Source organism: Ciconia boyciana, chromosome 1 (genome assembly GCF_034638445.1).
Source record: "Ciconia boyciana chromosome 1, ASM3463844v1, whole genome shotgun sequence".
Classification (NCBI taxonomy): Eukaryota; Metazoa; Chordata; class Aves; order Ciconiiformes; family Ciconiidae; genus Ciconia; species Ciconia boyciana.
The window spans coordinates 132563668-132591660 of NC_132934.1; the positions used below are offsets into that span (position 1 = coordinate 132563668).

General features: G+C 42.7%; 1 protein-coding gene across 3 annotated transcripts in view; it reads right to left on the reverse strand.

Annotated features, from left to right (window-relative positions):
• Positions 1-25936, reverse strand: part of SMS (spermine synthase) — a 53868-nt gene extending 27932 nt beyond the window's left edge. For 2 of the 3 annotated variants that reach the window (XR_012040002.1, XM_072848920.1), the window contains exons 1-2: positions 25761-25934; positions 8494-8614 (exon numbers count right to left, since the gene is read on the reverse strand). Coding sequence is in view for 2 of the 3 variants with exons in the window: in XM_072848920.1 (XP_072705021.1) it covers positions 8494-8614; positions 25761-25812 (173 nt within the window). In the remaining variant the exon portion in view is untranslated. Of the gene's footprint in view, positions 1-8493; positions 8615-25760 lie in introns of all 3 variants that reach the window. The other variant, XM_072848931.1, reaches the window with a different exon arrangement.
• Positions 25937-27993: the final 2057 nt, after the last annotated feature.

A 27993-nucleotide genomic window follows, 5' to 3' on the forward strand; every position in this document is an offset into this window, starting at 1 on the left:
GAGGATTGCTCTGAAACGCACAACCACACAACTTCAGACTTACCATAAGCGATATGATAGCGTTAGAATACAGAGACAGTAACGCTGCGGAATCATCATTCATTTCATCAAATTGTTACCTCTACCAGAATAGCAGGGTCTTGATGCCTGGGGCAGGGGGAGAGAGATGAAAGGCAGGCACCAGGCTGGAGCAGTGCAGGGGGACAAAAATTCAAGTTCTGAGTCTCTGGCTGATAGTCTCAGTTAATTTCTGGTAAATAACCTTGAATGAAATTCAATATTCTCGAAGAAACCAATACAGATCCAGGTTGGTTATACCTTGGTTAAAAGTCACCTGGTTGGAAATGGACACCCAAAACAAGGTAAAATGCCTGTAAAGATTTAAACACAGAGCAAACAGTACAAGTGTACATTCAGAAAAGCAACCAGTCTAGTAGCACTAAGACAACAGCAGCAGGCCAAGGCTGAACCCACAAAAGACTTACTAGCTTCTATCAGCAGAGAGCAAAGGCTATGCTGGCTTTTGTTACTTTACACTTGTCTGCTTGGCAGAACACATGTGAATGCACATTTTCAGCAGCAGCAGCTCTTTTAATATTTGGAGAAGGGTTTTTAAGAACCATGATAATACAGTTTCCATTTTCTACCTATGAAAATATACCAAGATTACTTTACAATCCAAATGAGGGGAAAAAACTGTGAAAAATGAAGCTTTCTTCAAAAGTTTCCCCTCCTGCATGTTGTCTTACTGAAAAATTTAATTCACATTATCAAAATAAAACACCTGCTACACCTTTGGTGTGTGTGATCGCATGCACTTTCCTAAAAGCAGTGAGAAAAAAGCTCAGTGAGGAGGGACCCTCTCCTTTCCATTAAGCAACAAAATCTGCATGTGAAAAGCAGCCCCCTGCTTTTCACATGCAGGGGGCTGTGAAAAGCAGGTGTGAAAAGGTTACAGGTATGGTTACAGGTGTGAAAAGCAGCACCTGTAACAAGGTGCCACTTGTTGCTGCATGAAAACCAGTCTCAACTACAGAAACAATTCTACTGAGTACAGCGTCTTATCTTGAGTGCTGCATCTTGCCACCTGAACAACAGGGAACATCAGATGTCAAGAAATAAATCCCAATTGCACAAATCAAAAAGTAACTGTTTCAAACTGAGAAAGGTTTTGGATGAGCGTCCTCTTCACTTAAAAAAGAACCAGAAGCAGGGAGAGCAACACATTCTAAGCCAAAATGTGTATCCTACCTTAGTTACTTATACTGAGGAGTAAAAAACATTTCAATCTCATGTATTTGAAAAAGGACTCCCCTCCCATGCCCAGAGAATAAAACTGGATAGACAGACAGGTATCTACAAACCCTTCTTCACCCATCAAAGCTTTTTTCAGTCTGCTGACAGACTAAGTTAGAGTCACTATAGAATAGATAGAATAATTCAAGTATTTGAAAAATAGCTTGGCAATAAAAGCATCATGTGTCAAATTACTCATCATGAAGGAGGAAATGAAAACATGCTTATACTAGGAAATCTCAAAATAAACACAATGTCATGACAATTTTTTTCAATAAAGCATACTATCTCTTTTTTTAAAGTGCTCTTCATCTTAATTACAGAGTATTTAATGGACCTTAAGGAATTAAGCAACCACAGTTTTTCACTATAGCATTATTCCTGTTCTCTTTTTACAAAATAAGAAAACCAAACCAATGAAAGCTACCACAGTTCTAAACTGTTGCTGATTCCTAGCAACTGCTTCCAGTTCTTCAGCCCATTTTTACACTCTGGGTAACTCCATGAATAAACTACAACATTTTAGCCTGAAACGAAGACCTGACGAATGTTCATCCCGCTCCTTTAAAATATGCTGACTAGCATATAGAGTGGTTAGCAAAAGACTAAGACAGAAAAGAAAAAAGTAAAAACACTCACCCCTCCCTTCATGGTGTCAACATATTCATCATCATCTCAGTGACATACAAACCAACTTCAACTGGGTAAATCTTGCACTGTTGTGAACAGTGAAGCCAAATGCCAGTAGGATTACACTTCTCTAAACAAGAATTCAGACACAGAACAGAAGCTAAAAAAGGATGTGTGCATAGGGGAGGTCAAAGTTTTTCTAAAAGACAGTCTTCTACTGTAGAAACAGTGACTCTAAGTTTCAGGTTTTGTGAGTTTTTAAAGAACTTTCAGGTGGAACGCTATTGTCTCACAAATGGAGTTCGTTACCCAGTGTGCAACACCCAATACACACACAGAGCCAAGATACCAGTTTATTTCAAGTTTTGCACAAGACCAGGTGCTAGGTGGTAGCTCCACAAAGCTGGCACACTGCTCATTCATACATGTACAATATTTATACAGTCTAGTTATACATATGCATAAGTAATTATGCAAAGCTGTTTTCTATTGGTCTCCATTTTCTTGCCTCAGTCTTAAAGCTACAGTAATACTTTAATATTCTGCACATGCTCAAAGGTGAGGGGTCTCTGCTTGGGCTGGGGTCTCCAGCTCAAGGGGTGTGATTTTTAGTATTATAATGATAGCTTGCATAAGGGTGCTCCTTATCACACTTCTGCTAGCAGTTTCAGATTGTCCAAAACCATCTTAATTAGCTTACATATTTCTCCAGGATGTGCTTTACTCCCAAGGACAGTAATTCTTGATTAGACATGCCAGTATGAATCCCCCTTATCAACTTTACATATGTCTCGGCCTTCCGTTATCTTTAGAGCACTCATTATAGCTAAGTGCTTAGGTCAGACCGATCTTCCATATGTACTTGTATAATGCTGAATTTGATTGACTACAACATGACAAAAGAGGGAACATGGATGCACAAAGGACAAAGAAAAACCCTGGTAGCTGTACATAGTATGTAACAGAAGAGTACTTGCTCACAAGCAGTGATGCTATAAAAATATAGTATTAGTTGAGAAGACACTCAACAATTTCCAAATACTAGCTTTAATGATTTTCTCCTTACCCTAGATTTATTTAATAACTTATTTTTTAATCTGTTAAGACATACTTGGCCCTATGACTCTGTACAAAGTACCATATACATTAAATAAGACTTCACATTTGTAACCTTTTTTTTTTTAACTGTCCAGTCTAAGCTAGAGTAAGTGACACTTCAGTAAAAGTATGCTGCCTAAGGTGACCCTGAAAACGTTCTGGAATTGATGTGAAAACACACAGCTCAGGAAAACAAGACTGCTGGGGCCCCAAAAATCAGAGACAAAGCTCCTCTCCTGCATGTGCTACTGTTCTCCAGCCAGCGTTTGGGCAAGGGGGCTGGCAAAGCAGAGAAAAGTATATCCATCCCCACAGCTACAGACAGGGACTTGAGTGGCTCAAGTGAGCCATTTCCTGCCCAGCTCTAGAGCCCTGTGTTGACAACCCCATTAGTAAATGTTTTCAGCTGAACTTCCCTCAATTAGGTCTTTTGTCAGAGTAAATCACAAAGTAAGCGGACCAGGTAGAGTTGCCACATGTGATTTTTGCTTGCTTAGCTTCAGACAAAGGAGAACAAAGGGATCTGTTGCTTTGGTAATGACAACAGGAAAGCACGGCTTAATCCCCCGATCAGCTCCAATTCGTTTAACCACCACAGCCCTCCACGGGGCTGTTCACACAGTATCTTTGTCAAAGTTTTGTCAACAGCAGTGCCTACAATTCAAGAATCTGTGGCACGGGGCACCCTGCAGGCTATGGGGGTTATCTCTGCAGACTTGGAGTGTAGTCACTGTTAAGCAACATATTACTATCTCATCTCCAACGATTTTTCCCTGGGATTAGTACCCAGCTTGTTACATCAGCTGCACCTCTTTGTCCTGCAATGCCTCAGCAACCTTTGCCTGCTAAAAGCTGTGTTTGTACGTGCATACTCACAAAGCCCCTACTCACATACAGCACCAACTCACACATCTTTCATCCTGGGGAACTTTTGCACCCACTAACACCCAGCCATCCTTACACAAAACTGCTCATGACATACCTACCCTCTATCACAATTTTTTTTTCTGCTTTTTACTACAAGCTACTTCATTTCCAGAAGTCCACTGTTTTGCAGGGAAGGAAGGGGAAAAGTCTGCATGCCCTGGCTAATTTCTTCCTAGTTGTGTCAGATACTTTTTTTAATTAGCATAAAAATCTTATAATATTTTAGGTCTCCCAAATAAAATGCAGACATAAAATTGCTAGTATTAAAATAAAGCCTATTCAGTTAGTACCAAATCCTCTGCATGTTCATCAGTTCATTCTTACCACTCATGAAATGTTTGTTTCTGTTCTGCAGGTTTAGGGGTTTTTTTTAGCTGTCCAGTCTATTGGTTTTTAAGTGTTCACACCCTTATTTGTTAACTGAAACCACATCAACTGACATTAACAGAAATATGCTGTTTAAGGCTGCCTTAAAAAAAGTATATGCAGTTTCTTTAAATGATCTGAAAACTCAAGAAAACAAAACTGCTGAGGTTCCAAAACTCACAGAAAGTCCTCCTACACATGCCACTCTTCCCCAATTCAGTGTTTAATGGGGTTGACAAAGCACAGAAAAGGACTTTAACCAACACCACTACAGACATTAAGTGGTCTACCTAAAGTGAGTAGTTTCCAGGAAAGATAAATCCAGTATGGCAATGAATATACCAAGAGAAAGCAATAATCAATATTTATTAATTTACATTTAACACTGCACCAGAAAAGAATAGCCACTTGCAAAGCGACCAGTCTCCTTTTAATATTCAGCTCTTCCATGCGCTCTTGTTCTTCATTCTTCAGTTCTGAGGCCGTATCACAAACTGCAATTCCTTATTATGTTTAGGATGCTCTCCTGGATAGCTTCTCATAGAAGCTCAACTATTTCCAGACTTGTATTATGTTAGAACTTTGAGAACTTCATAAGGATTAAGAGACTTCATTAGCAAATGTAATTTGGAACTGACAACACTTGTACACAATTTAACACAAAGCCAACAACAGTAATTGGATATTAAAACCAAGCTCAACTACAACTTTGACAGTTAACCACATTTCTGCTGGGGAGCCCATTCGCAGTTGGATTAGTGAGGCAGACAGTGAAGCACAGTACACATGGGGGAACAAGGAAAGCAGGGTTGCAGCACCTGCATGCTTACAGGGAGAAGGGGAGACTTCTACACCTGACTGCTAAAAACAACACATCAAATGGAGAGTGATAGAGCAAGTCAATCAGCCTATGCAAATCAGGAAAGGCAAAAATGGTCCTGCAGTAGTAGAAAGCCCATTCATGTCTTTCTTGGATGCCTCAGTATTTAGAGCACCTTTAAATCCACATTTTTTCCTGAAACTCAGTATTCTCCATCATATTTCTCAGTGTGAGTCAAAAAGATGAACAGTGCTAGTCAAAGAGATATCTAGCATATGACACTATTAAACAGATGAGAACCAATACTTGACTAAACTTGCTGCATTCAGCCTGGAGGGCTCAAGGAGCTGAACATCACCTGAGAACCAGCAGGCCACGTCCATGCTTACACCACTTAGCCCCAGGTCTCCCTGTGGCCCACATGGTATTCCAGTGGCCCCAAGACAGTAAGGTTTCTCCCTCAACCCACCAACTGCCATATAAAAGCATGTGAAGTGACACGAGGGCTCTGCTGCAGTCACCAGGGAAGTATTTTATATCATCAAGCTGACCATATGCATTGCATGCCCTGGAGCTTGGCATGAGGGTTGTATGTAAGAAAAGCAAGGCTACTTGATAAAACTGCATGAGAGCAGAAGCAGCCCAAACTGTGCAGCCTCACCAACACTGCCTTTTGAGAGAGGACTGTGGAACAAACCAACCCAAGACCCTGCCAGCTGACAAGCTGTTGGTGTAGCCCTAAAGAAGAAATCCAGGAAGCAAGCTGTCAGTCTGCAGCAGTATAGATGTCTGAGCGATTCTCCTTGCCCCCCAGCTCTTTTACTTACCACAGTAAACAGTGGCAAAAGGTATGTAGAACCAAGACCCAACATAACAGACCCTCCCTTCTTTCCTTGCAGGAAGGCCACTAGGGCCACCTCCACATCTTCATCTTCTCACAGCAGTAAGAATACTGTGAACTATCCTCTGGGGTAAAAGCTGAAGTTGTATTTAGCAGCATAGTGAAAAGCTGGATGATTCAGAGTGTTGTACTGCTGGAAAGCACAAGATCAACAGCAGTAAAACACACAGGAAAGAACCCATTTAGAAATCAGTATGAATGCTCAGCAATTGCTGAAGCTCATCTATTACACATGGCTTTCAGGAAACAGCATCCTGTTTTCCCTACTTCCCCCCCACCATGCTATCTACTTGAGGACAGCTCTTATTCATTTATAGTTCTCCAATATATTGAATTCCCAAGCCTATACTCAGAGCAACAAGGATATCCCTACAGGGGCTCTGCTTTGCCATAAAAACTGGCAACTTGACCAACTTTTTTCTGTTACCACGAGTGTATTGTACACCAGTGCATAGGTTTGTCTTTCCTATTAATTCCTCCCCACCTCTCCTACACAGACATGTCAACTTTACATCCTCTTTTTCCCCTTCAAACATTCATTAGTGTTATACTCTAGCCCTTGAGGAAGGCTGGAATTTGCAGCAACAAGTACTTTCAGTTGACAGTGTAGTAAGAGAAATCAGGTTAGATACTTTAAAATCTTAAGAGTTTTATAAGGACCTTACTCAAGAGATGCTTCCTGACACCAAGTTCAGTTATCTCCTGGCAAAGTTATACAACAGAAGACTTTTCTAGAAAGTTCCTGCAACATGTCAAGAGACAGGTAACTTAACTCCGGAAACTGCTCCTTTAGAAGAGGCTGTCTCCTTAAGGGGAAGGATCAGATGAGATTGCAAAGGGGAAAGCCAGTTTGAGAATTCACATCTCATGTCACTTTCAAACTCAAGGAAACACAGGAAAGCAAAATGAGGCCACGTAATAAAAGAAAGCCAACCTTCAAATTTTCTAAGTCCTTCTTACTTTTAGATATTTTACCTTTTAATTGTTCAGAGTTTGTGTATCCTTGATATTATCTTTTTAGGAGAACTAAATACAAGCTTAACCCAATACAGAGGAAGGATAGCACCAGAGTAGTAAACTACTAACTTGGCTATCTTTTCACTGACCTCAGAAACAGAAGGTTATCCAGAACCGGAATCTTGATCAAATTATTCAGGAAGAATACAAAAGCACATGTAACTAAAGACAGAATAAGACAGACTGTACAAAACCAAGAGACAAGTAACAGGTTTTTCTAGGCACATCAAGTATAAAAAGCAAATCATTTGGATCAGAAAAAGATAGCGTCACTTTTGAAAAGCTAACTGAAACATACTAAGAACTGCATGGAGCATGATCAAGAAAGATATAAACATAGGACTAGACTCATGCCAGCTTACTTGTTACCTTAAGTTAGACCAACTATACTGGTAAACTTGGGGCCTACACTACTTTATATATAAAATACATAGAGCTGTAAATACAAATATATTCACACACAGTAAACATACAGAGACACAAATTCCAGCAAGCAACACACTCGCCTAGGATCTGATTTTCCTTCCAGAGGTATCGGTTCTCTCTCTCTCTCCCTCATTACAGAGAGAACTTAAAAATCCTTAGGCAATTCTCATGTTAGGAGTGTGGCCAAATGAGCTACTTAACAGGACACCCAGGAGGAGAAGACAGCCAACAAATTAAAGCTTGTTTAGCTTAACTCCAGTCCTGAAGAACACCGAAGTAAGTAGAGATTTCAAAAAGAACAAAAGCAGTGACTGCCACAATGGATGTCAAGAACAAATAACTGAATAACTGGAAACAAATGAAGTGCAATAAAATTATGGTAGTTACTAATAGGCCAGATAAATGTATACTGTAAATAACTAACCCTGACTCTGTAAAGCAGCTTCAGGAAATAAAGTGAATGTGGTTTTGCTTACCAGTTTACCCCAGCAGATTCTGCTTATGTGAGTGTCACTAATGACACCAACCACCTTTGCCATGCTGTTAATTACTTCAGTGGCTGCTTGAGAATTTGAAGTGTATAATGAAGTGTTTAAAAGCACATACAACAAGACAGGGACAGAAAGTTTTCATTATTCACATGCTAAGGTTAGACACGAACATATTTAGACACATTCAACTGTCAGAAAACTTACAAATACATTTAACTGACTTGAGCTGTCCTGCATCTAGAAAGACTGGCCCTGAGACCAAGACATCATACAGTGTTACTGCATCAATACAGCCCAGACTGACCAATTCAACTGTTCTGATATCCAAACTGCAAGATGACATAGACAAGATTATCAATAGTATTCTGCTTTATTCTAGTCACTTCATACACAAGGCTGGTACAAGAATAGTTTGCCCTTCCAGCACCCCAGAAGGAGATCCAATACAGGGAGAAATAAATATCTGTTAAGGGAGGACAGAGGGGACATCATCTACAGGAAGGAAAGAAAAATCCACTCACCTGCCATTTTTTTTGACGTAGGTTGCTAAATAACCATGGTCTTCCCAGTTATGAACTGTTTCTGTCATTCCCTGCTCCTGAAAAATGGGCTGTAGAGCTTTAAGAACAGCATTGCAATCAGCTGCAAGAGAGAAAAAACAATCAGTAAGGATTTTCCACTCAAGTCAGTTCTGCTTTTTTTTTTTTAAAAGGCTGAACAGTTTTTGCTGGCAGCCTGGGGTGGTACTTTGAGTTCCATCTGAACAACAGCTTTCATGTACCTTCTCCCTTCCCCACCTCCATCCCCAGAGATATTCCTCAGTGCATGGGGATCCAAACAATTTTGTTTTAAATCAGTTTTTACCCCTGAGCAAAAGTGTTTATCCAAAATGGATGTAATGAGAGTACTTTTATTATGGCTACTATTGGTCACCTACTGTATCACAATCCAGGCAAGTCCTTACTCATCTAATTACTTTTTAAAAACACACAAACAGCAATCCCAGAAAGAAACCACAGCACTGACAAGAAACTTAGTTTCCCTGTCCTGCAGCTCAACATTTTTTCAAAGCCATTGAAAGCTAGACAGGGCAAACTATCCCATTCAGAAGCCCTACAGAAACATCCTTTTTCTAACATCCAGGACAGAGCAGGCCCCCAACTGAAATCTTCATGATGCTATGGAAAAGACCTCTCACTCAGAAGAACACACAAAAATTCACTTGAAAATAACTGAAGTTACTCTGGTAATTATCTTCAAAAGCAAGCTGATGAACTGTCCATAAAGGTACTTTTCCAGTCAGAATGTGCTGATTTCAGAAGTCTCAGGTTTGCTGTACACATTAGTTTTGTGGGTTTTTAAAATAATCTTCATTATAACTGTTTTAGATGCTCCATTCAAACAAATGTCTCAAGAACAAGTTGCAAGTTTTGTCAGTCGATTTTGGAATTGACAAGGCAAGTTAGTGGAGGATGCTAGTAAAGCTGCACCTACCAGAACAGGAACAAAACTGGAAAGACTGTCTGTCATACCAGTAAGTGTCAGTGAGAAGACCTAACAAAATATTAACCTACAGGCTGTCCCAGTGAGGCAAGCATCATAATTTGTGCTTCACAAACACAAAACTAAGCCACTATGGTCATGCAATATGCCAATAATGTAACCAGGATTTAGAGTCTCTCTATCAGAGAAATCACCTGGTACAGCCACATTATGGAGGCATGGTTTATAACTAAATGCTTCAGCACTGACACATTCTTCCCCCTGCCCCAACTGATTAAAGAGTTATTCCCAAGGTAATTATTTTTACTCACTGCCCCCAAATGCATATACCTTGGAAACCAGTAAGTGTAGCCTGCAGACGTAATCAGCAATAGTTTCCAGGATGTTACTGATTTGTACAAGCTTCGAACAAATGAAAAAAAAAATCTATGCCAAGTAAATCACAGAGTTCAGCTCATCTATCGCCTCTACACAACTCCACAGTAGACTAAGCTGAAAGCCTGATTACTTGAAACCTATGTTTGCCCACCTGTAAAGCCTGGACTCAGTTATTCCTATATGTTTTAGCCAGACAGACTGCAATAACAGATAAAGCATTTACTTTAATTTTCCTCAACACAAAGTCAAGAGCAAGCCAATTCCCCAATATCTTGCCAAGGACATTTAATAAAAGTGGAAAGGCCCTGCTTCCTACTGCTCATACTATCTGACCTTGAATGCATGTTCCAAGATAAATACTTACTTTTCACCTTCTACACCTCACTCTAACTTCCCATGCTGCAAATTATGGGGAAGTAGAACCAATGAAAAATAAGTGCTGTTGGACAACAGCAAGTGATTTAACTGCTGGCCCCTTCTCAGGCTGTAGCACCACTGATGATTTTTACCCACATTGATGAGGCACCCCACACACAGTCCACTACCACTATGAAGATTTTTTCCTTCCCTACCATCTTGTCAGGATCTGCATCATTTGTACCAGTAAGTTTTTTATACTTCCTATCCAGCATCAGTCAGGTACCACCATGGCGCAGGCTCACAGTACACAGGCTCACAGTACACAGTTTATCTGCCCAGTAATCGTAGTTACAGTAGTAATAAGTGGGCCAACAATCAAGCCAAAATGTTTTTGGAACATCAAAAGCATAAAATAAATGGAGCCATAATTAGAGCCACAGTGCTTAAATTGGTTCCAGTCTCTGCAGCTTTGCACTGGGAAGGGAACTTTGCACTGCTCACTTTAAAGTTGCAGTTTCTGGCATGCATCGGCACTTTTTGGCGAGGATAGGAGCAGCTGCAACAAAGCCAGTACATTCACAAAGAATTTTTGTCACTTCAGACATGTGGTCCCCTGTTCTTGCTTGCCATTTGCTTCCTTGCCCCACTCCTTTACCTTCTCCCTCATCTTCTACAAAACCCATGCTCATTTCCTTCCCTTACTTATTTCTTAGGTCACCACAACAACATTATTGAACAAGAACTCAGTTTAATAATGCATACCATACCCCTCCAGGCCAGCACATTAGCAGGAAACCCTAACTGAACTAGTATGCAGCTAACCCCCAGACCACTTCACTTCTGCAGCTCCTGCAAGATATTGAAGTAGTAAGATGGAGAACAGTTCTTCCAGACTCTGAAGTGCTCATACCACATTTAGCCTATCTACTTTCAACAGCTTCAAGGATTCCTGCTTAGGTGTGTCTTGGCAGAGACTGCAGGACAAATCATCACTGATATTTTTCTGCTCTATGAACATACTAATCCCTCAAAAGCTGCTCATCATTCAGCAGCACATTTCCTTGCTAAGCAGCCAGGCACAAGCTTGATTGAGTTCTTCCTATTATGTGATTAACTTTAGGAAATTAAAACAACAACATGCTCTTTCATCAGGTGTCCTTTTGGTTATACCACACAAGATTTGCCTTGGAGGGCTAATTAATTCTCCGAAGTTGGAAACTCCTTTTGAAAATGTTTGAGGCATCAGTGGTTGCTTGAAGGCATCAGAAAGTTTCAGCAATCTCAGGATCTCTCACCCACATCCACTTGCCACCACCTCACTCCAAACTCAGATATGCTATATGAAGCATTGATAAGCAAAAACGACAATGGTGATTAGAATAGTAGGAACACCTTTGAATCTACATCAAAATGTTAATTCAAGTAGTCATTAAATTTTTTTGCTATTCAGAAACAAAGGAAACAATCTCTGGTTACCAAGCATGAAATACTGTTGTAAGTATTTGATAATTGTTTGCCAGAAGGAATGAAAAGGCCCCAAGCTTCAACTCTAGAGAAAAGAAACAAAAACAATGTGTATAAGATTTGAGAGAGACTTATTTTTCAAGAGAGTTAATGCTCAGTTAAGCCAGACAGTTTAGGAATCCCAGCACACTTGAAGAGATGATTTGCAGCACTTGCAGACATTCCTCTGAAATTTTAGCAGTGAAGAAGCCATTATTGGACAGTGATGTGTGAACACGAGCGCAGCTCAAAGTTCAGAGTTACTGTAAGCATCCCATCTGGCCTCATGACTAGTTTCACACAGATACTCCAACACTGAGCTCAGTAATCTGCTATTGAGCCAGACTATCTCTAAAAATATTCTGGTTTAAGACCTCCTCATACCAGAGGATTGACAAAATCTTAGTAAGCCATGGGAACAATTTATCTGTCATTTGAAAACATTCACCCCATTTCTGACTTCAAATTTTTATTACCCTGATTTTGAATCATTTCCTCTAGCAAGACAGAATGTAACATAACCAAAACAATAGGACACACCAAAGCACTTATATATGCTTCTGCATCTCTGATGTATTTTCCCCTTGGTAGCTACATTTTCAATAGAGAAAAGTGAAGGCAAAAAAAAAATCAAATTAAGTCAACTGCTTCATTAAGAATACATTAAAGGGTTAGTGTGCATCAGGAGTCAAAATGCAGAATATGCTAATAGTAAACAGCAACCTGAATGACTGGCATATTGTTTCAGTTCAGAGCTGTTTAAATTAATCATTTAAAGGTATTAAGTCATTGTTTTGTGCAAGTCTGAAATTCTTACACATGGGCACCCTACCTGTCAACTCCAACCCTTCAAAAACCTCACAGGAAAAGGACATATGCAGAGTCAAGGTGGGAGGGTGTCAGGTACAAATGATGAAGGGAACACACCTGAGAAAAAGATTAATTTCTAGCCAGGTGAGGTCCCAGGGGCATCCTCTCATCATTCATAGACTAATCTGAGGCATTTTTCCAATGCCAATATTGTATCTCAATCTTAATAATGAAAACATTCCAGAATTAGGGGTGTGCTGCAGAAATGCTTAGTGAACAAAATGTTTGTAAATTTTAAAATCCAGAGCCGAGAAGAAACTTCAGGCTCCAGTGCCTCTTTCACATGTCCTAGATTTCCTTTAGGCACTAACACAAGTGGAGAAACAATAAAAAAAGAAGAGACAAAAGTCACCCCAGTTTATGGAAAGCCAGCCTCATCCTACTAGCTCCCTCTCTCCCCCATACGTGAGAGTAGAGCAGTACATAGTAATTTGCAGATAACTGGTTATCATTTAGTCATCAACTTCCGCATTGCAATCTTTTTGTTAAAACTTGAAGACTTAACTGTACTCCTTTTGTCCTGGTTAAAAGCATCTGCCTGCATGGAAAACGTGTGCACAGAGCACACTAGTGTTTGAAACACTGTCGGGGAAGTTTCCACAGAAACATCACAGGCTCAACTAAGAGTTCAGAATGACAACAATTGCCTAAACTGGTCCTTCGCCTTCAACAATGACTACAAAATAAACCCACGCCTCACAAGAACAAAAGGATCCCCTCCAAGCACACCCCAAAGCTCCTGCTTTCATTACTCCCCAGGACAAAGCTAGCTAGCTTTTGCTTGACATGTTAATAGATGCAAATGAAAAACAACTGGCTTCAGCAACACACACCTCCCCGGTATTAAGTTTGGAAGTCTCCTGTCAGAAACACCCCCCACAGGAAGAATCCTTTGTTTTGTCCTTGCCAGCTCTGTGAAAGCAGAAAACAGCAGGAAGCAGAAATCTATACTAAAATTATTTCTTTCAATCAATTTGCACCTGTGAGAATCAACCTCATCTTGTTGACTTATGCACAGAAGTCACCAAATCATGCATGGCATGAGGCTTAAAAAGGGGGCAGCGGGTGGAAATAGTCATCTACTGTTTACCCATCCACGAGAAAAAGAGATCAAGTTTCCCTGTGCACTTACTCCATTTCATTATTCTGTATTATAGAAGGTTGAGTAGAAGGCTGCTTTTTCCTTAAGTTTCCACAGAACATTGCCCACACTCCTACTCTGAGGACTTCCAGCTACATAGTGAATACAGGCAAATCAAGCTACACTGTGCCACAACAGCAAGTGCATGAACTTACCAGCACTTCCATTTAATCACCACAGTTAATGTAAGTCTCAGTGCAAGTCACTCAGTACATCCAAGTGGGCTTTTGGAAGTTATGGGTAAGCAATCATGAATCAGAACAAGCTCTCAAAGTATTAAAGATACCCAGCTACCAACAGGAGAATTCAACCCTCAGTCTTCTCCTGTACTACCTCCACCTTTACATCAGTTCAGATCGCCAAGAGGAACACACCCACATGAGATAACAAATCTCTCTGACAGACACTGGAAGTCTTTAATGCAGTATTTGTAGCATTTCTGAGAGCACAATAGTTTTTTCCCTTATACCCAGCTAAATACTATACATTTCTCTTGCAATGATCACCTCTTTCTCTCTTCTAGTGTTCTGCACAAGTTAAATGCAACCTGCCTCTTCCCTCCCCACACACTCCACAGCTACCAGCCACCTCTTCCCCAAAGCATCCAGCCAACTAGGGACTGAACTCTAGATGTTTTTCTGTGTTGACTGATGCCAAGCTAAAACTGCACTGCCATCAAACAGAGCACTCCCACCCTCTCTCATTCCTGCCTCTTCCTTTAAACTCGTGCACCATACTCAACTGGGGGATAGGGCAGTGGTGTGGGAAGCATCCAAAACCAACATGCAACATGTATTTTAAGAGCTAGTGCTGATAAAAAGGAGTGAGAGGGAAGGGTGAAAAAGTGCTTAAGCCAATGATGTGACCATACCCCCTGAGGAAGCCTGGTCTGATTTTTCCATGTAAAGTCAGTTCTGTGTACATCCCTCTGGCACAGCCCGGTCAGGTAGCTACCACAGAACAGCAGAGGTTGGGAGGGACCTCTGGATATTGTCCCATCCAACCCCCTGCTCAGAGCAGGCTCAATTACAGCAGGTTGCTTAGGGCCACACGCAGTCAGGTTTTTGCTGTCTCTACAACTTAAGACTCCACTGCCTCTGTGGGTAACCTGTTCCAGTGCTCGACCACCCTCACGATGAAAAGTGTTTTCTTACACTCAGGTCAAGTTTCATGTGTTTCAGTTTGTGCCCACTGCCTCTTGTTCTGTCACACAGGGCACCACTGAGGAAAGTCCAGCTCCATCTTCTCTACTCCCCGCATCAGGTATTTTTATATATATATATATATATATACACATACATAATTTGACATGGCACTTAAGGACATGGTTTAGTGGTGGACTTGGTAGTGTTAACGGCTGGACTCAATCTTAAGAATCTTTTCCAACCTAAATGATTCTATATGGAGAAGATCCCCCTGAGCCTTCTCTACTTCAGGCTCAGCAGTCCCAGCTCATCCAGCCTCTCCTTGTATGACAGATGCTCCAGTCCTTTAATCATGTTCATTGCCCTACGCTGGGCCTACTCCAGTAGGACCAACTCTTATACTGGGAAGCCCAGCACTGGACCCAGCACTCCAGATATGCTTCACCAGGGCCGAGTTGCAGGGAAGGATCACTAAGCTGAAAGGCAAAGCTCTCCCTAGCCTGTACTTGTGCATGGGGTCATTCTTCCCAGGTGCAAGACTCGGCATTCCCTTTAGTTGAACTTCATTGAGTTCCTGTAGGCCAGGAATGCCTACAGTGCATCAACCACTCCTCCCAGTTTTGTGTCATCTGCAAGCTTGCCAAGGATGCACTCTGTCCCAATGCCCAGGTCATTAATGAAGATACTGAAGTGCATTGGCCCCACTATCTACCCCTCCTTGAGTACACTATTACTGACTGGCCTCCAGGTGGACTTTTTGTTGCTGAACACAACCTCTTGGGCCCAGTAGTTCAGTTCTCAATCCACTTCTCATTGTGGATTTCTTCACTCTGTAATTCACCACTTTGTCCATGAAGATGTTATTGGAAACAGTGTGAAGAGCCTTGCTAAAATCTAGACAAACAGCAACCACTACTCTTGCCTCCTCCATCAAGCCAGTCTTTTGACCACAGAATGCTATCAGGTGGGTCAGGCATGATCTCCCCTTTGTAAATCCATGTCACCTACATCCAAACACTTTCTAGTCCTCAATAGGTTTGAAAATACAGTTCCCAAGGTTTACTCCATCACTTTCCTAGGTATCAAGATAAAGTTGACTGGCTTGTAGTTTCCTGGATCTTCCTTCTCGTTCTTTTGAAGATAGGAGTGATACTAATTTTCTTTCAATCCCAGATTCTTTGCTCAGATGCACCAAGAGAACCATTGCAGGGTCACACATCTACAAGGAGCAAGGAACCCAGTCCTAGGTATAGAGTACTACACACCTTCCACAATCTACACCTACCTTCTGCCTTCATCTTCCCCACATGCAGGAACCTCCCAAAGTTGACTTGTCTTCCCTCTTCCACTCACCAGAATGAGCTCTGTGGAAGCACAGCTTCAGACAAAGGAATGCAAGGGGAAAAAAGAAAAGCTATTTCAACTTTCCCAACACCACCTTTAAAAAGCTGAACTTTTTCTTGTAGTTTCAAAACTACTATACTAAACTACACTAGTATACCCTTAGTAATAATGGTGACCAGAGTAACAAAATATACAGGAGCTTTCAGATGACACTAGCACACAAACTCATTTTCCAAGATAGCCCATACAGTCATGTATCACCTTTATGGAATAATAAATACCTTCAATCTTTGTCCAAATCTCCAAAGTCAAGGTAAAGAGAACAGAGCTACAGAGCCACTTTCCTCTAGCCCCTCCTATACAATAACAACAATTCAAGTTCAGGGTACACAACCAGCAAGTCATTACTTAAAACACTGTGCAAGAATTCAGCTAAAAGCAAGTGTATGGACAATGAACAGGAACGGCTGTGCTTCAACTTCTACAATCAGGGCAAAGTACATGCATATATAAAAACAAAAACCTTATTCCCAGAGATGCAGTCTGCTTACCTTCTGTTGTTTAAAAGTCAGTAACGTAAAATCACCTTTTCGCACTTCCTCCTTTGAGCTCTGATAGAGAGAGATTTTTCTTTCAGTTCTTTCACAAAAGCAGGGTGAGATTCCCTAATCACATTTAAGGGAAAACTCTACATACAACCTTAAGTTTTCAGCAACTATAGACCTATCAGCTCCATCTACTTCCATAATGGAAAAAATACAGTAAAGAAGTTACTCCTTCACCCTTCCTCTATTCAATTTCTTGTATCAGGACAACCAAAAATTTAATTTACTGTACATGTAAAACCAGAAGTGATCTTGTGTATTGAATACCCCATGTTGTTTTGTGAATCTGAAATTCCTGAAGTCTTCTGTAACCTCAGCCTCAATAAAAATGTATTTTCCAACAGCAGGGAGGTTTCAGCCTTACTCTTTGTGCTCCAAGGGGACATAAAATTCTAGTTACTGGATTACAATATTAAAAACATCTATTATCAAATTGCAGAATAACAGTACCGTCACATTTCAAAGTACCACCAGTAAGCACATACACAGATTAATCTGAAACAGTGTTACACTTAACAGCCATGATCTCAACTATAAGGTCAATTTTGTAAGGTATCTTATCATTTGAAATTCAACACACAAGAACAGCAGGTTGGGCTCCACATTTGAATAGAAGTGATGTGGCAGAACGCTTTCACTGGCAGCATTTAAAAGCCAATATTCCATTTCCATCTAGTCTTTAAGACAAAAACTTCCTTTTGAAAAGGTTAAATAGTGAACTTCTGCTACAAGGACAGATAACGCAGTTACAAGACTTGATTATTTCAGTATATTCAATCACAAAACACCATAACATGGAGTTTAATTAAATCAGTGAGAGCAGAACATAAGGTTTACTAGACTATATCACAGCATTCCCACTCTATCTCAGTCTCCCATGACTTTTCAGTCATTTAAGTAAGGAAGTAAAGAATGCTAACATGGTTGGGCAGTTTTATTCCTCATCATGTAGGATCTCTGGTACAAATGCTTTAAGAAACAGGAATCCTCATATCAAGGAGCTTTTCTTACTCTTAACATGACCTCTGCTACACATCAAACATGCAGCAGAAGCTGAGCACCATTACTGCAAAAGAGATTCAAGTACACAACTACTTTTTTGTCATTCTTTCTAAGTGAATGCCACATTCCTGGCAGCGTTGGTCATTCTACATCTATTTTATGGTTTGGTGGCAATAACCATGCTGTTCAGTGCTTTTGGAATACAGCAGAGGCAGGCATGCAACCTAGGTAGAGGGTACAGCACAGAGAAGACCAGAGTAAAGGGGCAGAATGAAGAAACCAAGAAACACAGATTGTACCAGTTGCACAAAACATTTCTCTGTTTTAGCCTCCTCCCCTTACCAGGATAGCAACCCCTCAGGTGAGCCAAATTGCAAAGTAAATCATCAAAATAACACTATGTTCTCATGCTTTAATGTAAAGCTAGTCACTAAGACAACTTAAGTGTTAACTAAACAAATAATTTTCTTGCTTGAATAAAGCAAGCACATTGCACATATGAAATTAGGTAGACTAGAAAGTCTTTTCAAGCACAAATTAAGACTCATGACTGCAACATACATATTGAAAGAACCAGAAGAAAGCATTTGCTACTTATTTAGAGCTCATTTATGCTTGAAGACTAACTTAAGATTAGTTGTGAACATGAAAGTGCTTATTAATAAAAGTTCTGTAACCAGAGGCCACTTTCTTTTCCTGTCAGCCCACAGACTGACTTCCCAATTAATATATTCTTGACTTCTGGGAGAAGATCAGAGCCTTACCGAAGGCATTTTGCATTTTAAGAGCACTCGGGAAGGATAAATCCTACTGACCAGTTGAGGACATAAATCTATCTGGGGGACTGTTACACATATAACCATGCACTTGTGTACAGATTATTTTATTAAGTCATGCAGTCTGATTCAATGAAGGCTTAAAACAGATCACTTAAAGTGAAGCAGCTCAGCTTTGTTATTAAACATTTACTACATGTAGTAGTAAGCTTACTAGTCTCCAAAATTCTGCCACCCAGAATCTCTATCCACTCATTAGACAAGCAACACCAGAGTTTAGGAGGACAGCAGGTATACATGGCCTCTGCATTATGTCACAGTCCTGCAGAGATTCCTGCAGAATCTAGAATGCACCATCCACAGAAGTATCTGAAAATCTGTACCAGTGCAGAGAGTTAAGCAATCAAACACAGACAGTGGCCTACCAAAAAGCTCAATTATGAACATCATTAATAAAATACCCAGAGACAGGAGAATAAGCCTTTCACTGTAACAGTGGCTGACTACAGCAGAGCCAGCAAAGTCAAGGTTAAAATACTTCCAGCGTGTCTGAATCTGAAACTACTTGAAAGGAAAGAATGAACACAAAGGATCACCTTCCAGTATCTACCTTGATCTTTTTTGCACAAATATTTTATTATCATCTGACATGACTGAGGAGTTACTTGGGAAATCAGGCACTGCAAGCAAACTTTTCCCCGACTTGTTTATGGCACAAATACAGGCTTCCTGCTTGTGGATTCATCAGCATCCGAAGGCTCACTCCTGACGACTCCGGCATCACGACTCCGGCATCACAACACACTAGCGAAATTTAAAAAGAACTCACCACAGAGATCTATAGAGGGGTTTTTCCTTGTTAGCTTTTGGCAAAACTTTTAGAAGCCACTCATTCCTGCTGGGAGCACTTGAGGGACCATTTTCAGCTGGCTATTAGAGGAACATTTTTCAGTTAGGTAGGGCAAGTCCTACAAGAACATTCCACAAGACCAAAAAAAGTTTAAGACACCAACCATGCCAAATTCTGACAGCCAGGACAACTCTGAAGGAGAAGCTATTTAAGTACTGCCCCTTTAACAACAAAGTCAGAAAGAGGGTAAAAGCAGCAAAGAACTACCAGGTTACTATACCTTTCACAGTAATCACATGCAGAGTTAAAGAATCTTTTAAGAGTCTCTCCCATTCACTTTGACATTTACAGATTATTTCTTTCTGTATTTTTGATCAAATATATGCTTTAAAAGTGGTTTTCCTATACCTGGCATTTAATTGCAGCTAGTTATGATGTGACATCCTATTATGGTTAACAACAACTTTTTAAATGCAGATCTTCTGGAATGGTGCACCACAGCTCACCAGAAGTCCTGTCACACTCTGGTAACTCTGGACAAAAAACCACTTACAGGCCTCCACAAGTAACAGTGGCTGGCATTCTGTAAGTCACATTGCTGTTTAACAATCACACAAAAGTTTAGTTAGGAAAAAAGCTTTTAACTTTTTTCCTTTCCCTAATTGCTACTTTACCCTGTAAGATTATTATAGTTTTTTCCACTTCATATAAATTCACTGTTCTTTAAAAGAGAAGCAGTATTTGCTTATCTAGAGACAGACATGTGAAATATTTGTCATACTTTTCTGGACAACCCACAAACAGTATCTTTTATCTTTTAAACATATAAGCATCACAACAGACTCTTCCAGACTTGATGACTGGTCAAGTTTAATTTTGCTATGTAAAGACAGCATTTCATTAAACTTCTTGCAACACTTCATCCCAATAGATTATCAGAGCTGAGCAGCAGGCAAAGAAGTAAGCCAAAGGCATATGCAAACCAACATTCTCATACATAAGTTTGGCATACCACCTTTACATAGACTATTTATGCACCCAGAAAACTTCATATGATGTATAGCTTGAGCCTTAACATCAACAAATGTGGTTTCAACACCTCAGCTCCACTAACTTCATTTGTCTCTCCCAGTAATGCATAAACTAAAGTCCATCAACTGGCACATAAAGACTGTTCACATTTCAAACATTATCACCTGTTGAAATATCTGTAGCCCTTTCATGCAAAAAAGCAGTAAAAGAGAAAATGTACTTCGTAACAGAACTTCAGCATGCCCAAGTAATACCAGCTCTCCTGTTCACTTACATCTCTCAAGCCACTTTCGTCACCTGGTATCTGAGCATCTTCTAGAAATGCATTAAGCAAAGTGCTTAGTATTTGTCATATGTACTTTCCTCTCCTTCCAAGGATTTTGATATTAAAAAAGCATGGTCAGAGAAGTATACCCGAAATGGGAAATACTGATGTGTCAAAAGCAGTTTTTATTTCCTGCAGGAAACTAGGCCCTCACGGAAAACATCTCCCATGCTGTTAACCTGCACCTTTGCAGGTGACAGTTCCTTCATGTCTGAGCAAGCAGCCATCAAGTACTTGACATTATGCTGGAGATTCAGATAATTATATTTTCAGAGTTCCATTCATAAAGCATTTTAACCTTCAAAACTGGAAACCAACAAAAGCAGGGAAGGAGTTTACAGCAGTCCTTACTGCTAAAAATGGAAAGTTATTAGTTCCTGTATTAACGCCTCCTGACAAGCCCCATTTGTGCTCTGACACACAACAGGCCAGTTTTTGGCCCAGGCCTGCCAGAAGTGACTGTGGAGACCTACAGGGCTCAGCTCAAAACAGCCCAGCCAAGAGCACAGGCTGAGTCCACACCACTCACAGAGGCTGCTAAGGGAGCACAACTAATACGGACCCGTTCCTGAACCGCAGCTACAAGCTAGCTGCAAACACACCCTTCCGCAAGGCTGATAACAGAGTTGCAAGCTCCAGAGGCATTTACTTCAGTCTTGTTTAATCTTTATTTACATGGTCTTCACATACAGATCATAGTCAAGGAGTCAGCAAATCTGGTAACGTACCATAAATCAATACGGTAAAGAAAAGAGATAAGCATATCATCTGCATGTTATCACTGTAATCAGATGTTTCAGCACTTCAGACAACCTAATACTTGACAGAACCAGTCAAATCGAGCTACAAGGCTTAGAGATGCCATCCCCCCCCCCCCCAGTATGTTCAAATATACTTAATGTGTTTTTACTGCTAACTGCAGCCAACTCCAGTCATAGTAGCAGAATCTGCCTTAAAAGAAAAAGAAAGCCCTAGAATCTCTTGTACATTAGGCAACAAAAAAATCCATGACAGAGAATATCAATTTAAAAATAACTCTATATACAGCCAAGTGCTCAAAGGTTTTATTGATGAGTTTTCCATTTATGATCTTAGAAACTGCCAAACATTTAGTATTAGTTTAAGCCTTTCTCCTTCATACACAAGACTGACTTACTTGTGGAAAAACTCTGCAAGAGACACCAAGTTTTCAATACCAGTCATGTCTTCCTGCTTTCTCTGGTATTTCCATGCTTCTTGTGGGATGAACCATGAATCAACAGCTAGAACTGCTAATTACCTGCCTATTAAGCCAAACCAGCACCAACTCCAAATTGCCTTTACTACAGCAGGATGCAGCTCACACACAAGCAGCTGAACTTGTGTAGAGTTTTCACACGTAGAAATTCAGGTAGATGTTTCAGAGATGGCAGAGAGAAAGAGCCCATACAGCACCCCTCCTCATCATTCAGTTCTCTTAAACACTCCTGTTTCTGGGAGATTGTCCCCTCGGAAAGGCATTTTTTTTAATCAGTCCTTAAAGTAAGGAAACTCAACTACAAGGCTCCAAAGAGATGCAGAACTAAAAGCCTTGTCAACTCTTCCCCCCCTCCAAAAGTTTAGGTCAGCACAGCCAAGAACAAGCACATAAAATTGTGGTCCTGCTCTATGAAGAACATTAACACTTCCAATCAAAACAAAGACAAGAATGAAAATATTAGCTTAACTGCATGCAATTCAAATATTTAACAATTTGATAGCCCAAGTAAAAGCTTCAATACTGAAAGAACATGTAGAATAACTCAGAACATGTATTACAATCAAGATTCTTTCAGAACACAACATGCATGACTAGTTAGTTATTACACCTTTAAAGATGTCAAACACTGGAGTATAGCATGCAGTATTATTAAACAGCTGTAAACAAACAAAAAAAAGGATGTGAGGGTTATCTAAATCTTTACACCCCTGACTGCATACTAAAGCTTCACCTGACAGCATTCCTGTCTGCTTAAAAATAGGCCAAAGGTCTATGACATAGGACTGCCAGTAGAGTTAATGGCACTTTCTTACATTGTAATGGATACTTCAGCTGAGACATTTTATGTATTTTTAATTAACTTGTAAAGCAGTTAGTGCCTCCCCTTGAAAAAAGCCTCCAAAAGAAAAATTTTGTAAGTCATGTTTGTCTCCAATAAGTACAGTTATGCAGCAAAACACTATATAACTAAAGTATAAAGTAATTTTTGCAAGTCAAATCCAGTATACATGATTCCAGTTAGATTTTTCTTTCACAAGTTTATTAGTAAAGAATATCTCCTAATACATTGTCTACATCCAACGATATTTAGACGAAAGTACTGTAGCCATTAGCTATTTTTTTATTTAAATGTATTCCTACTGATGACAGGCTTGATCTGCTCGCCAAGTTTCCCACACACACACAGTGTCAGAATTGAGCAGTGGACCCTGCGGACAGGAACAAAGCCACTGACAGAGGGCCTAAAGAGGAGGAGGCTCAGCCCACAAAGGTCATCCCCTCTTCTTTTTATCTCCATGAAAATGTTAATTTGAAGAAAAACAGACCATGTGCACACATGTCCACTCATCCTTTTTCTTAAAAACTCAAGCATTGCCTTACCTGCACTACAGCCCTGGCATTCCCATTGTGTGCTAATTCCCACAAGAGTTTCATAAGAATTTATTTCAGTAACTGTGTCAGCTCAGGTAATCACTGCTCTCCTCCACCAGCTCACTCACCTGTGCCCTGGCCCTAAGTGTTGGCACAACTGCTTGTGCAGCTGTATTATGAACTGTATAATCCAGCAATAATTCCAAACAGTAAACTTTAAGACAGTTAAAACTAATTTTCCAACAAGTTCTTACCCTTTCAAAGCAACTTTCTGAAGCAAATAAAAAACCAAATCTCAAAAGAGTCTCCATGTTATTACACAAACTACAAATGTACATTCACCAATTTTTCCTCTACAGACACTTGTTTATGCTTTGGGCCGTAAGCACTAGATGAGAGGAAAAATTTCACTTGAAAAGTACAAGCCAACTTCAGAGCTGTCATGGGTGGAAAGAAAGCACTTCACATGTCACTAAACATGTCTACTGTGCTGAAACGAACATAAGAAGGGAAAAAAGCTTCTTCCCTTCTTTAATCTACACAGCAACACTTCTACCATTGGTCCATCCCCCCACCCCCATTTAGGCACATCCACCTTCTTGGAGAAAGATCCAAACATTGTCTTCAAAAGTAAAGGGAAATGGAATAGAAAAGCTACCTGAAAGCAAGACAAGACTTAAGATCATTACCACACTCTTTAATTAATGGCGTAGTTTTCGTATCATACAGCAGCTAATATAACTGCAGCTTATTTTCAATACACCTAGTCCTACTCTTTTCCCTGGCAATTCTGACTCTTCTGCAGAAGCCAGTTACTGATGTAATCCTCGAACCCGTTATAATTTAGGGAACTAAAAAGGCAAAGAGATCATTGCAGGGGCCGGGTGTAATCCACAAAAATTGCTTTTAGACTGGTCTACCTTCCTGATTCTGCTCATGCTAGATCAGTCAAGCAACAAGGTACAAGGAAAATGGCAGGACTATCTCGTTCACTGTTAGGTCACCATTAGAGTGACTAAGCTGCACTACAAAAATCTCACTGTGAAATGGAAACTGGAAGACTTCCACCGTGAAACGGGGTAGAATATCCTGAAGTGCAATATCCTGAGTTTGGGAATAACTCCTCTGATACTTTCCTCCTCTCTGGTCCCGGCTCTCCAAAGTGCAAACGCAGCAACGCCACGAAGGGCACAGCACGCAGCAAAGTCCCCGGGGCCGGGAACCTCTCTCCCAAATCAAATTATCGATAGATTTTATTTGTAGATGCGGGGAGCTACCCTCACACACCCCTCCCTACAGAAAGGGGAAATAAAAAGAAAGGGGGACGTCACAGAAGGTCAGGCGCCCGGAGGCACGCCGGCCCCGGGAAGGGCCTGCCCCAGGGGAGGGTGCCGCGGAGGGGGAAGGCCTGCCCGAGCCGGCGGCCTTGCTCAGCATTCTCCCACTTCGCCACCCGGCGCTGGCGCCCGTGGCAGCTCCCCCTCGATTAAACCTTTTCACCCATCCCGGCCGTTGAGAAACGTGGTGGTTTCCTCGGTTTCTGGCTCGAAGATGCCCCCTACAGATAACTACGGAGTCAAGCCCTGAAACAGCCGGTGGCTCATCCATAGCCGAGTTTCATCGCCAATCGCCTCCTTCCCGCTTTTGCGACGAGGTTAGGGAAACACCGAAGTGACAAGACGCTCACGCACTGTACCCGCCCCTGGCTCTGCGGGAGTTACGAGCCCGTTTCACCGCCCCCGCCTGAAGCGCGGTGCAAGGGCTGCACTAACCGGGGCGCCGAGCCGAGGCGGGCTCCGGGGGGAGCCCCGGCCCGGCCGCTCGGAAACAGCCAGGCCCGCCCTCCCTCCCCCCGGGCCCGCGGCGCGGCACCTCCCGCCCGCCCGCTTCCCCCCGCGGGGAAAGCCCGCCGCGGCGACCGGCGGGAGCGGGGGCACCTGCACTGCCGCCCCCGCCCCGTCCCTGCACCGCCGCCTCACCCCGAGCCGGGCTGTCCCCAGCGCGGGGCGGCCGCGCGGCACGGCGGGCTCAGGGCAGGAGGCCGCAGCGGGCCGCTCGCCTGCCCGGGGCGGGCCGGGCGGCATGGCGGCCCCCGGGAGCGCGGGGGCACCTGCCCGCCGCCGGCGGCGCACGCTGGGGGGGAAACGGCCGGGCAGGGGCGCCAGAGGAAGGCCCGGGGGAGGGGGCGCCTGCGCGGGGCCTGGCGGGCGGGGGAGCGGCCGCGCCGCTTCCTCGGCGGCAAGGGGGGGCGGGGCGCGACACACCGCCACGGCGGTGGGGGGGAAGGGAGGCGCGACCCCCTCCCTCTCCCCTCTCTTCCGCCGCGGCGGCGGCAGTGGTTACCTGTGGCGCCGAGCAGGAAGTCCAGGGTGCTGTGCCGCGCTGCTGCTGCCATAGTGAGGTAGAGCCCTGTGCCATGCCGGGAAGAGGCGGCGGCGGCGCGGGGAGTGCGGCGGAGGAGCCTATATGTGCGCGGGGGCTGCAGCGGCGCCGCGGGGGTGGGCGCGCGCCGGGGGGGGCGGGGCCCGGCCGGCGGGGCGGGGCGATGGCCGTTGGCGGCCTCGCGGCCCGCGGCAGGGGAAGGGGCGGGCCGGCGGCGGGCGGCGCGGGAGCCGGGCCGGCGGCCGCGAGAGAACGGGCGCCGCGCGTGGGGCGTTTGGCTGCGGGGGCCGGTGCCGGCCTGGCTCGGCGGGCCCCCGCGCCGCCGCCGGCGGGAGCTCCGCGGGGCGGGCGTCGCGGTCGCTGCGGGGCAGCCGCCGCTCCCCGCTGGCTGCGGCGCCTCAGCGCGGCGGCTGGTGCCTGCGCCCGCCGGGGTGGCAGCCCCCGCCGCGGGCCCCCGGGCTGGTCAGCACGCCCGAAAAATGCCCTGCTGAAGCCAGGTTTTCTGTAGGGTTCAGTTCACGCCCCCAGCCCCCCGGTGGAACCCCTCAGTGGTGCCCCAGCGCCGGGGCCACGGGTCAACTTCCAGCAGCACCGGTGGCCTCGGCGCTGGGGCTGCTCGGTGCCGCAGAGTCGCTTCTCACCCGCTGCCCTCGCTGGGCAGGGCCGGTGCTGTCCTTTCCCGCGGCTGCAGAGGGACCATCACCAGAGAATCTCCAAAGCCTTTTATTTAAAGCCCTTTTTTTATATATATAAAGGGTAACTAAAATAGCGTGCTGAAGCCACGAATGACATAAGCCACGTGTAGTTACAAAGCCAGAAACCATCTAGAAGTGGTTCATGATGGGACTGATGTTTAAATTTGTCAGTTACTACAAGTTTTACAGCTCTTGGTTCCTTCGATTTCTTTGCAGGATTGAGATTGAATTTGCGCAATACCATGGCATCAGTGATTTCATGTCATTCCACAATTAAAAGAAGAGGTTTACAAGTAATCGTTAATGTGCAATCTAATGCACTACCATCATTATTTCTGTAAGTTGCAATAACGTTTTCTCAATGCAAGCTTACAGTATCCCTGTTTTGAAGAGTACAATTCCACACACACATCCTGAGCAAAGCAAAACCATTCACTGGAGATACCCATCAAAAGAGGCATAGATGTCTGCAGGTCTAATAACTACACTTTTGTCAGCTGGCGTTCATTTGACGCAGCCGATGCCGTGAGAGGCTTCCTATTTTTACGATGAATTAGCCAAAGCGTAGGGCTTTGCACGTTCCCATGAAACATCTTTGATCCCATCCTGGATGTTACAGGAGATTACGTAGTCCTGTTTGGGTGGACTGGGTATCCTTCTTGGTGCCATGTCACCAGGTATTCTGATTTTTCTTAGTGCCATGCCTTTTTTTTTTTTTAACCAAAATCAATGCTTCCTTTCTGATGTCTCTGGTGTTTTTTTCAGACATGCAGCTGCCATAAGACAGCCAGGAAAATCCCTGTACTTTAGGATCTCTTATGTCTCTCACCTTTGCTTGTGGCAGCGGCAGTTGTTTCAGTTACCTCATTACATAAAGGAGCTTACTGGATTGGTTTTTGCTGTCTTAAACTTCAATGGCAGCAAGGAACTAACCAATGCCTTTTGTTCAGTTCAATCTATTACATTATCTTTCCATTGCGGAATAGCTGGGAGAAGGTAATAGTGATGTTGTCACCTAAGTACTTTCAATTGTATTTGTTCGTACGTGCCAGGTGCCTAGCTAAATTATGCCCTTATATACACATGAGCAGCTTTGCTGGGTTTACAGGGAAAAAAAACCCACCAATTTGCCATGCAAATCTTTTCCTGGCATTAATTTTGCTACTTGAGGCTGACCATTCCAGACTGGCACTTGAAGAGGGGTGGAGCATCATCTTTTTAATTAAATTTGCTACAGAAAAAAGAAACAGAACAGTCATTTTACCATGTCCTTTTTTTATATGGATGGGAGTTTTATGGATTAGTAGTGGACTTCAACTGAAGAGCCAAAAAAGCTAATGAATTGCTTCAGAGAGCAGTATGAAGTCTTTCTTTCTTAAACTTTGACTTAAAGGACAGTTATTAGCCATAAATGGCTTTCACAGCTGTTCATTACGTTAGGTGAAGCTGGGAAAGCTGGCAAAACAGCATGAACAATTTCAAAAAAGGAATATGGGTGG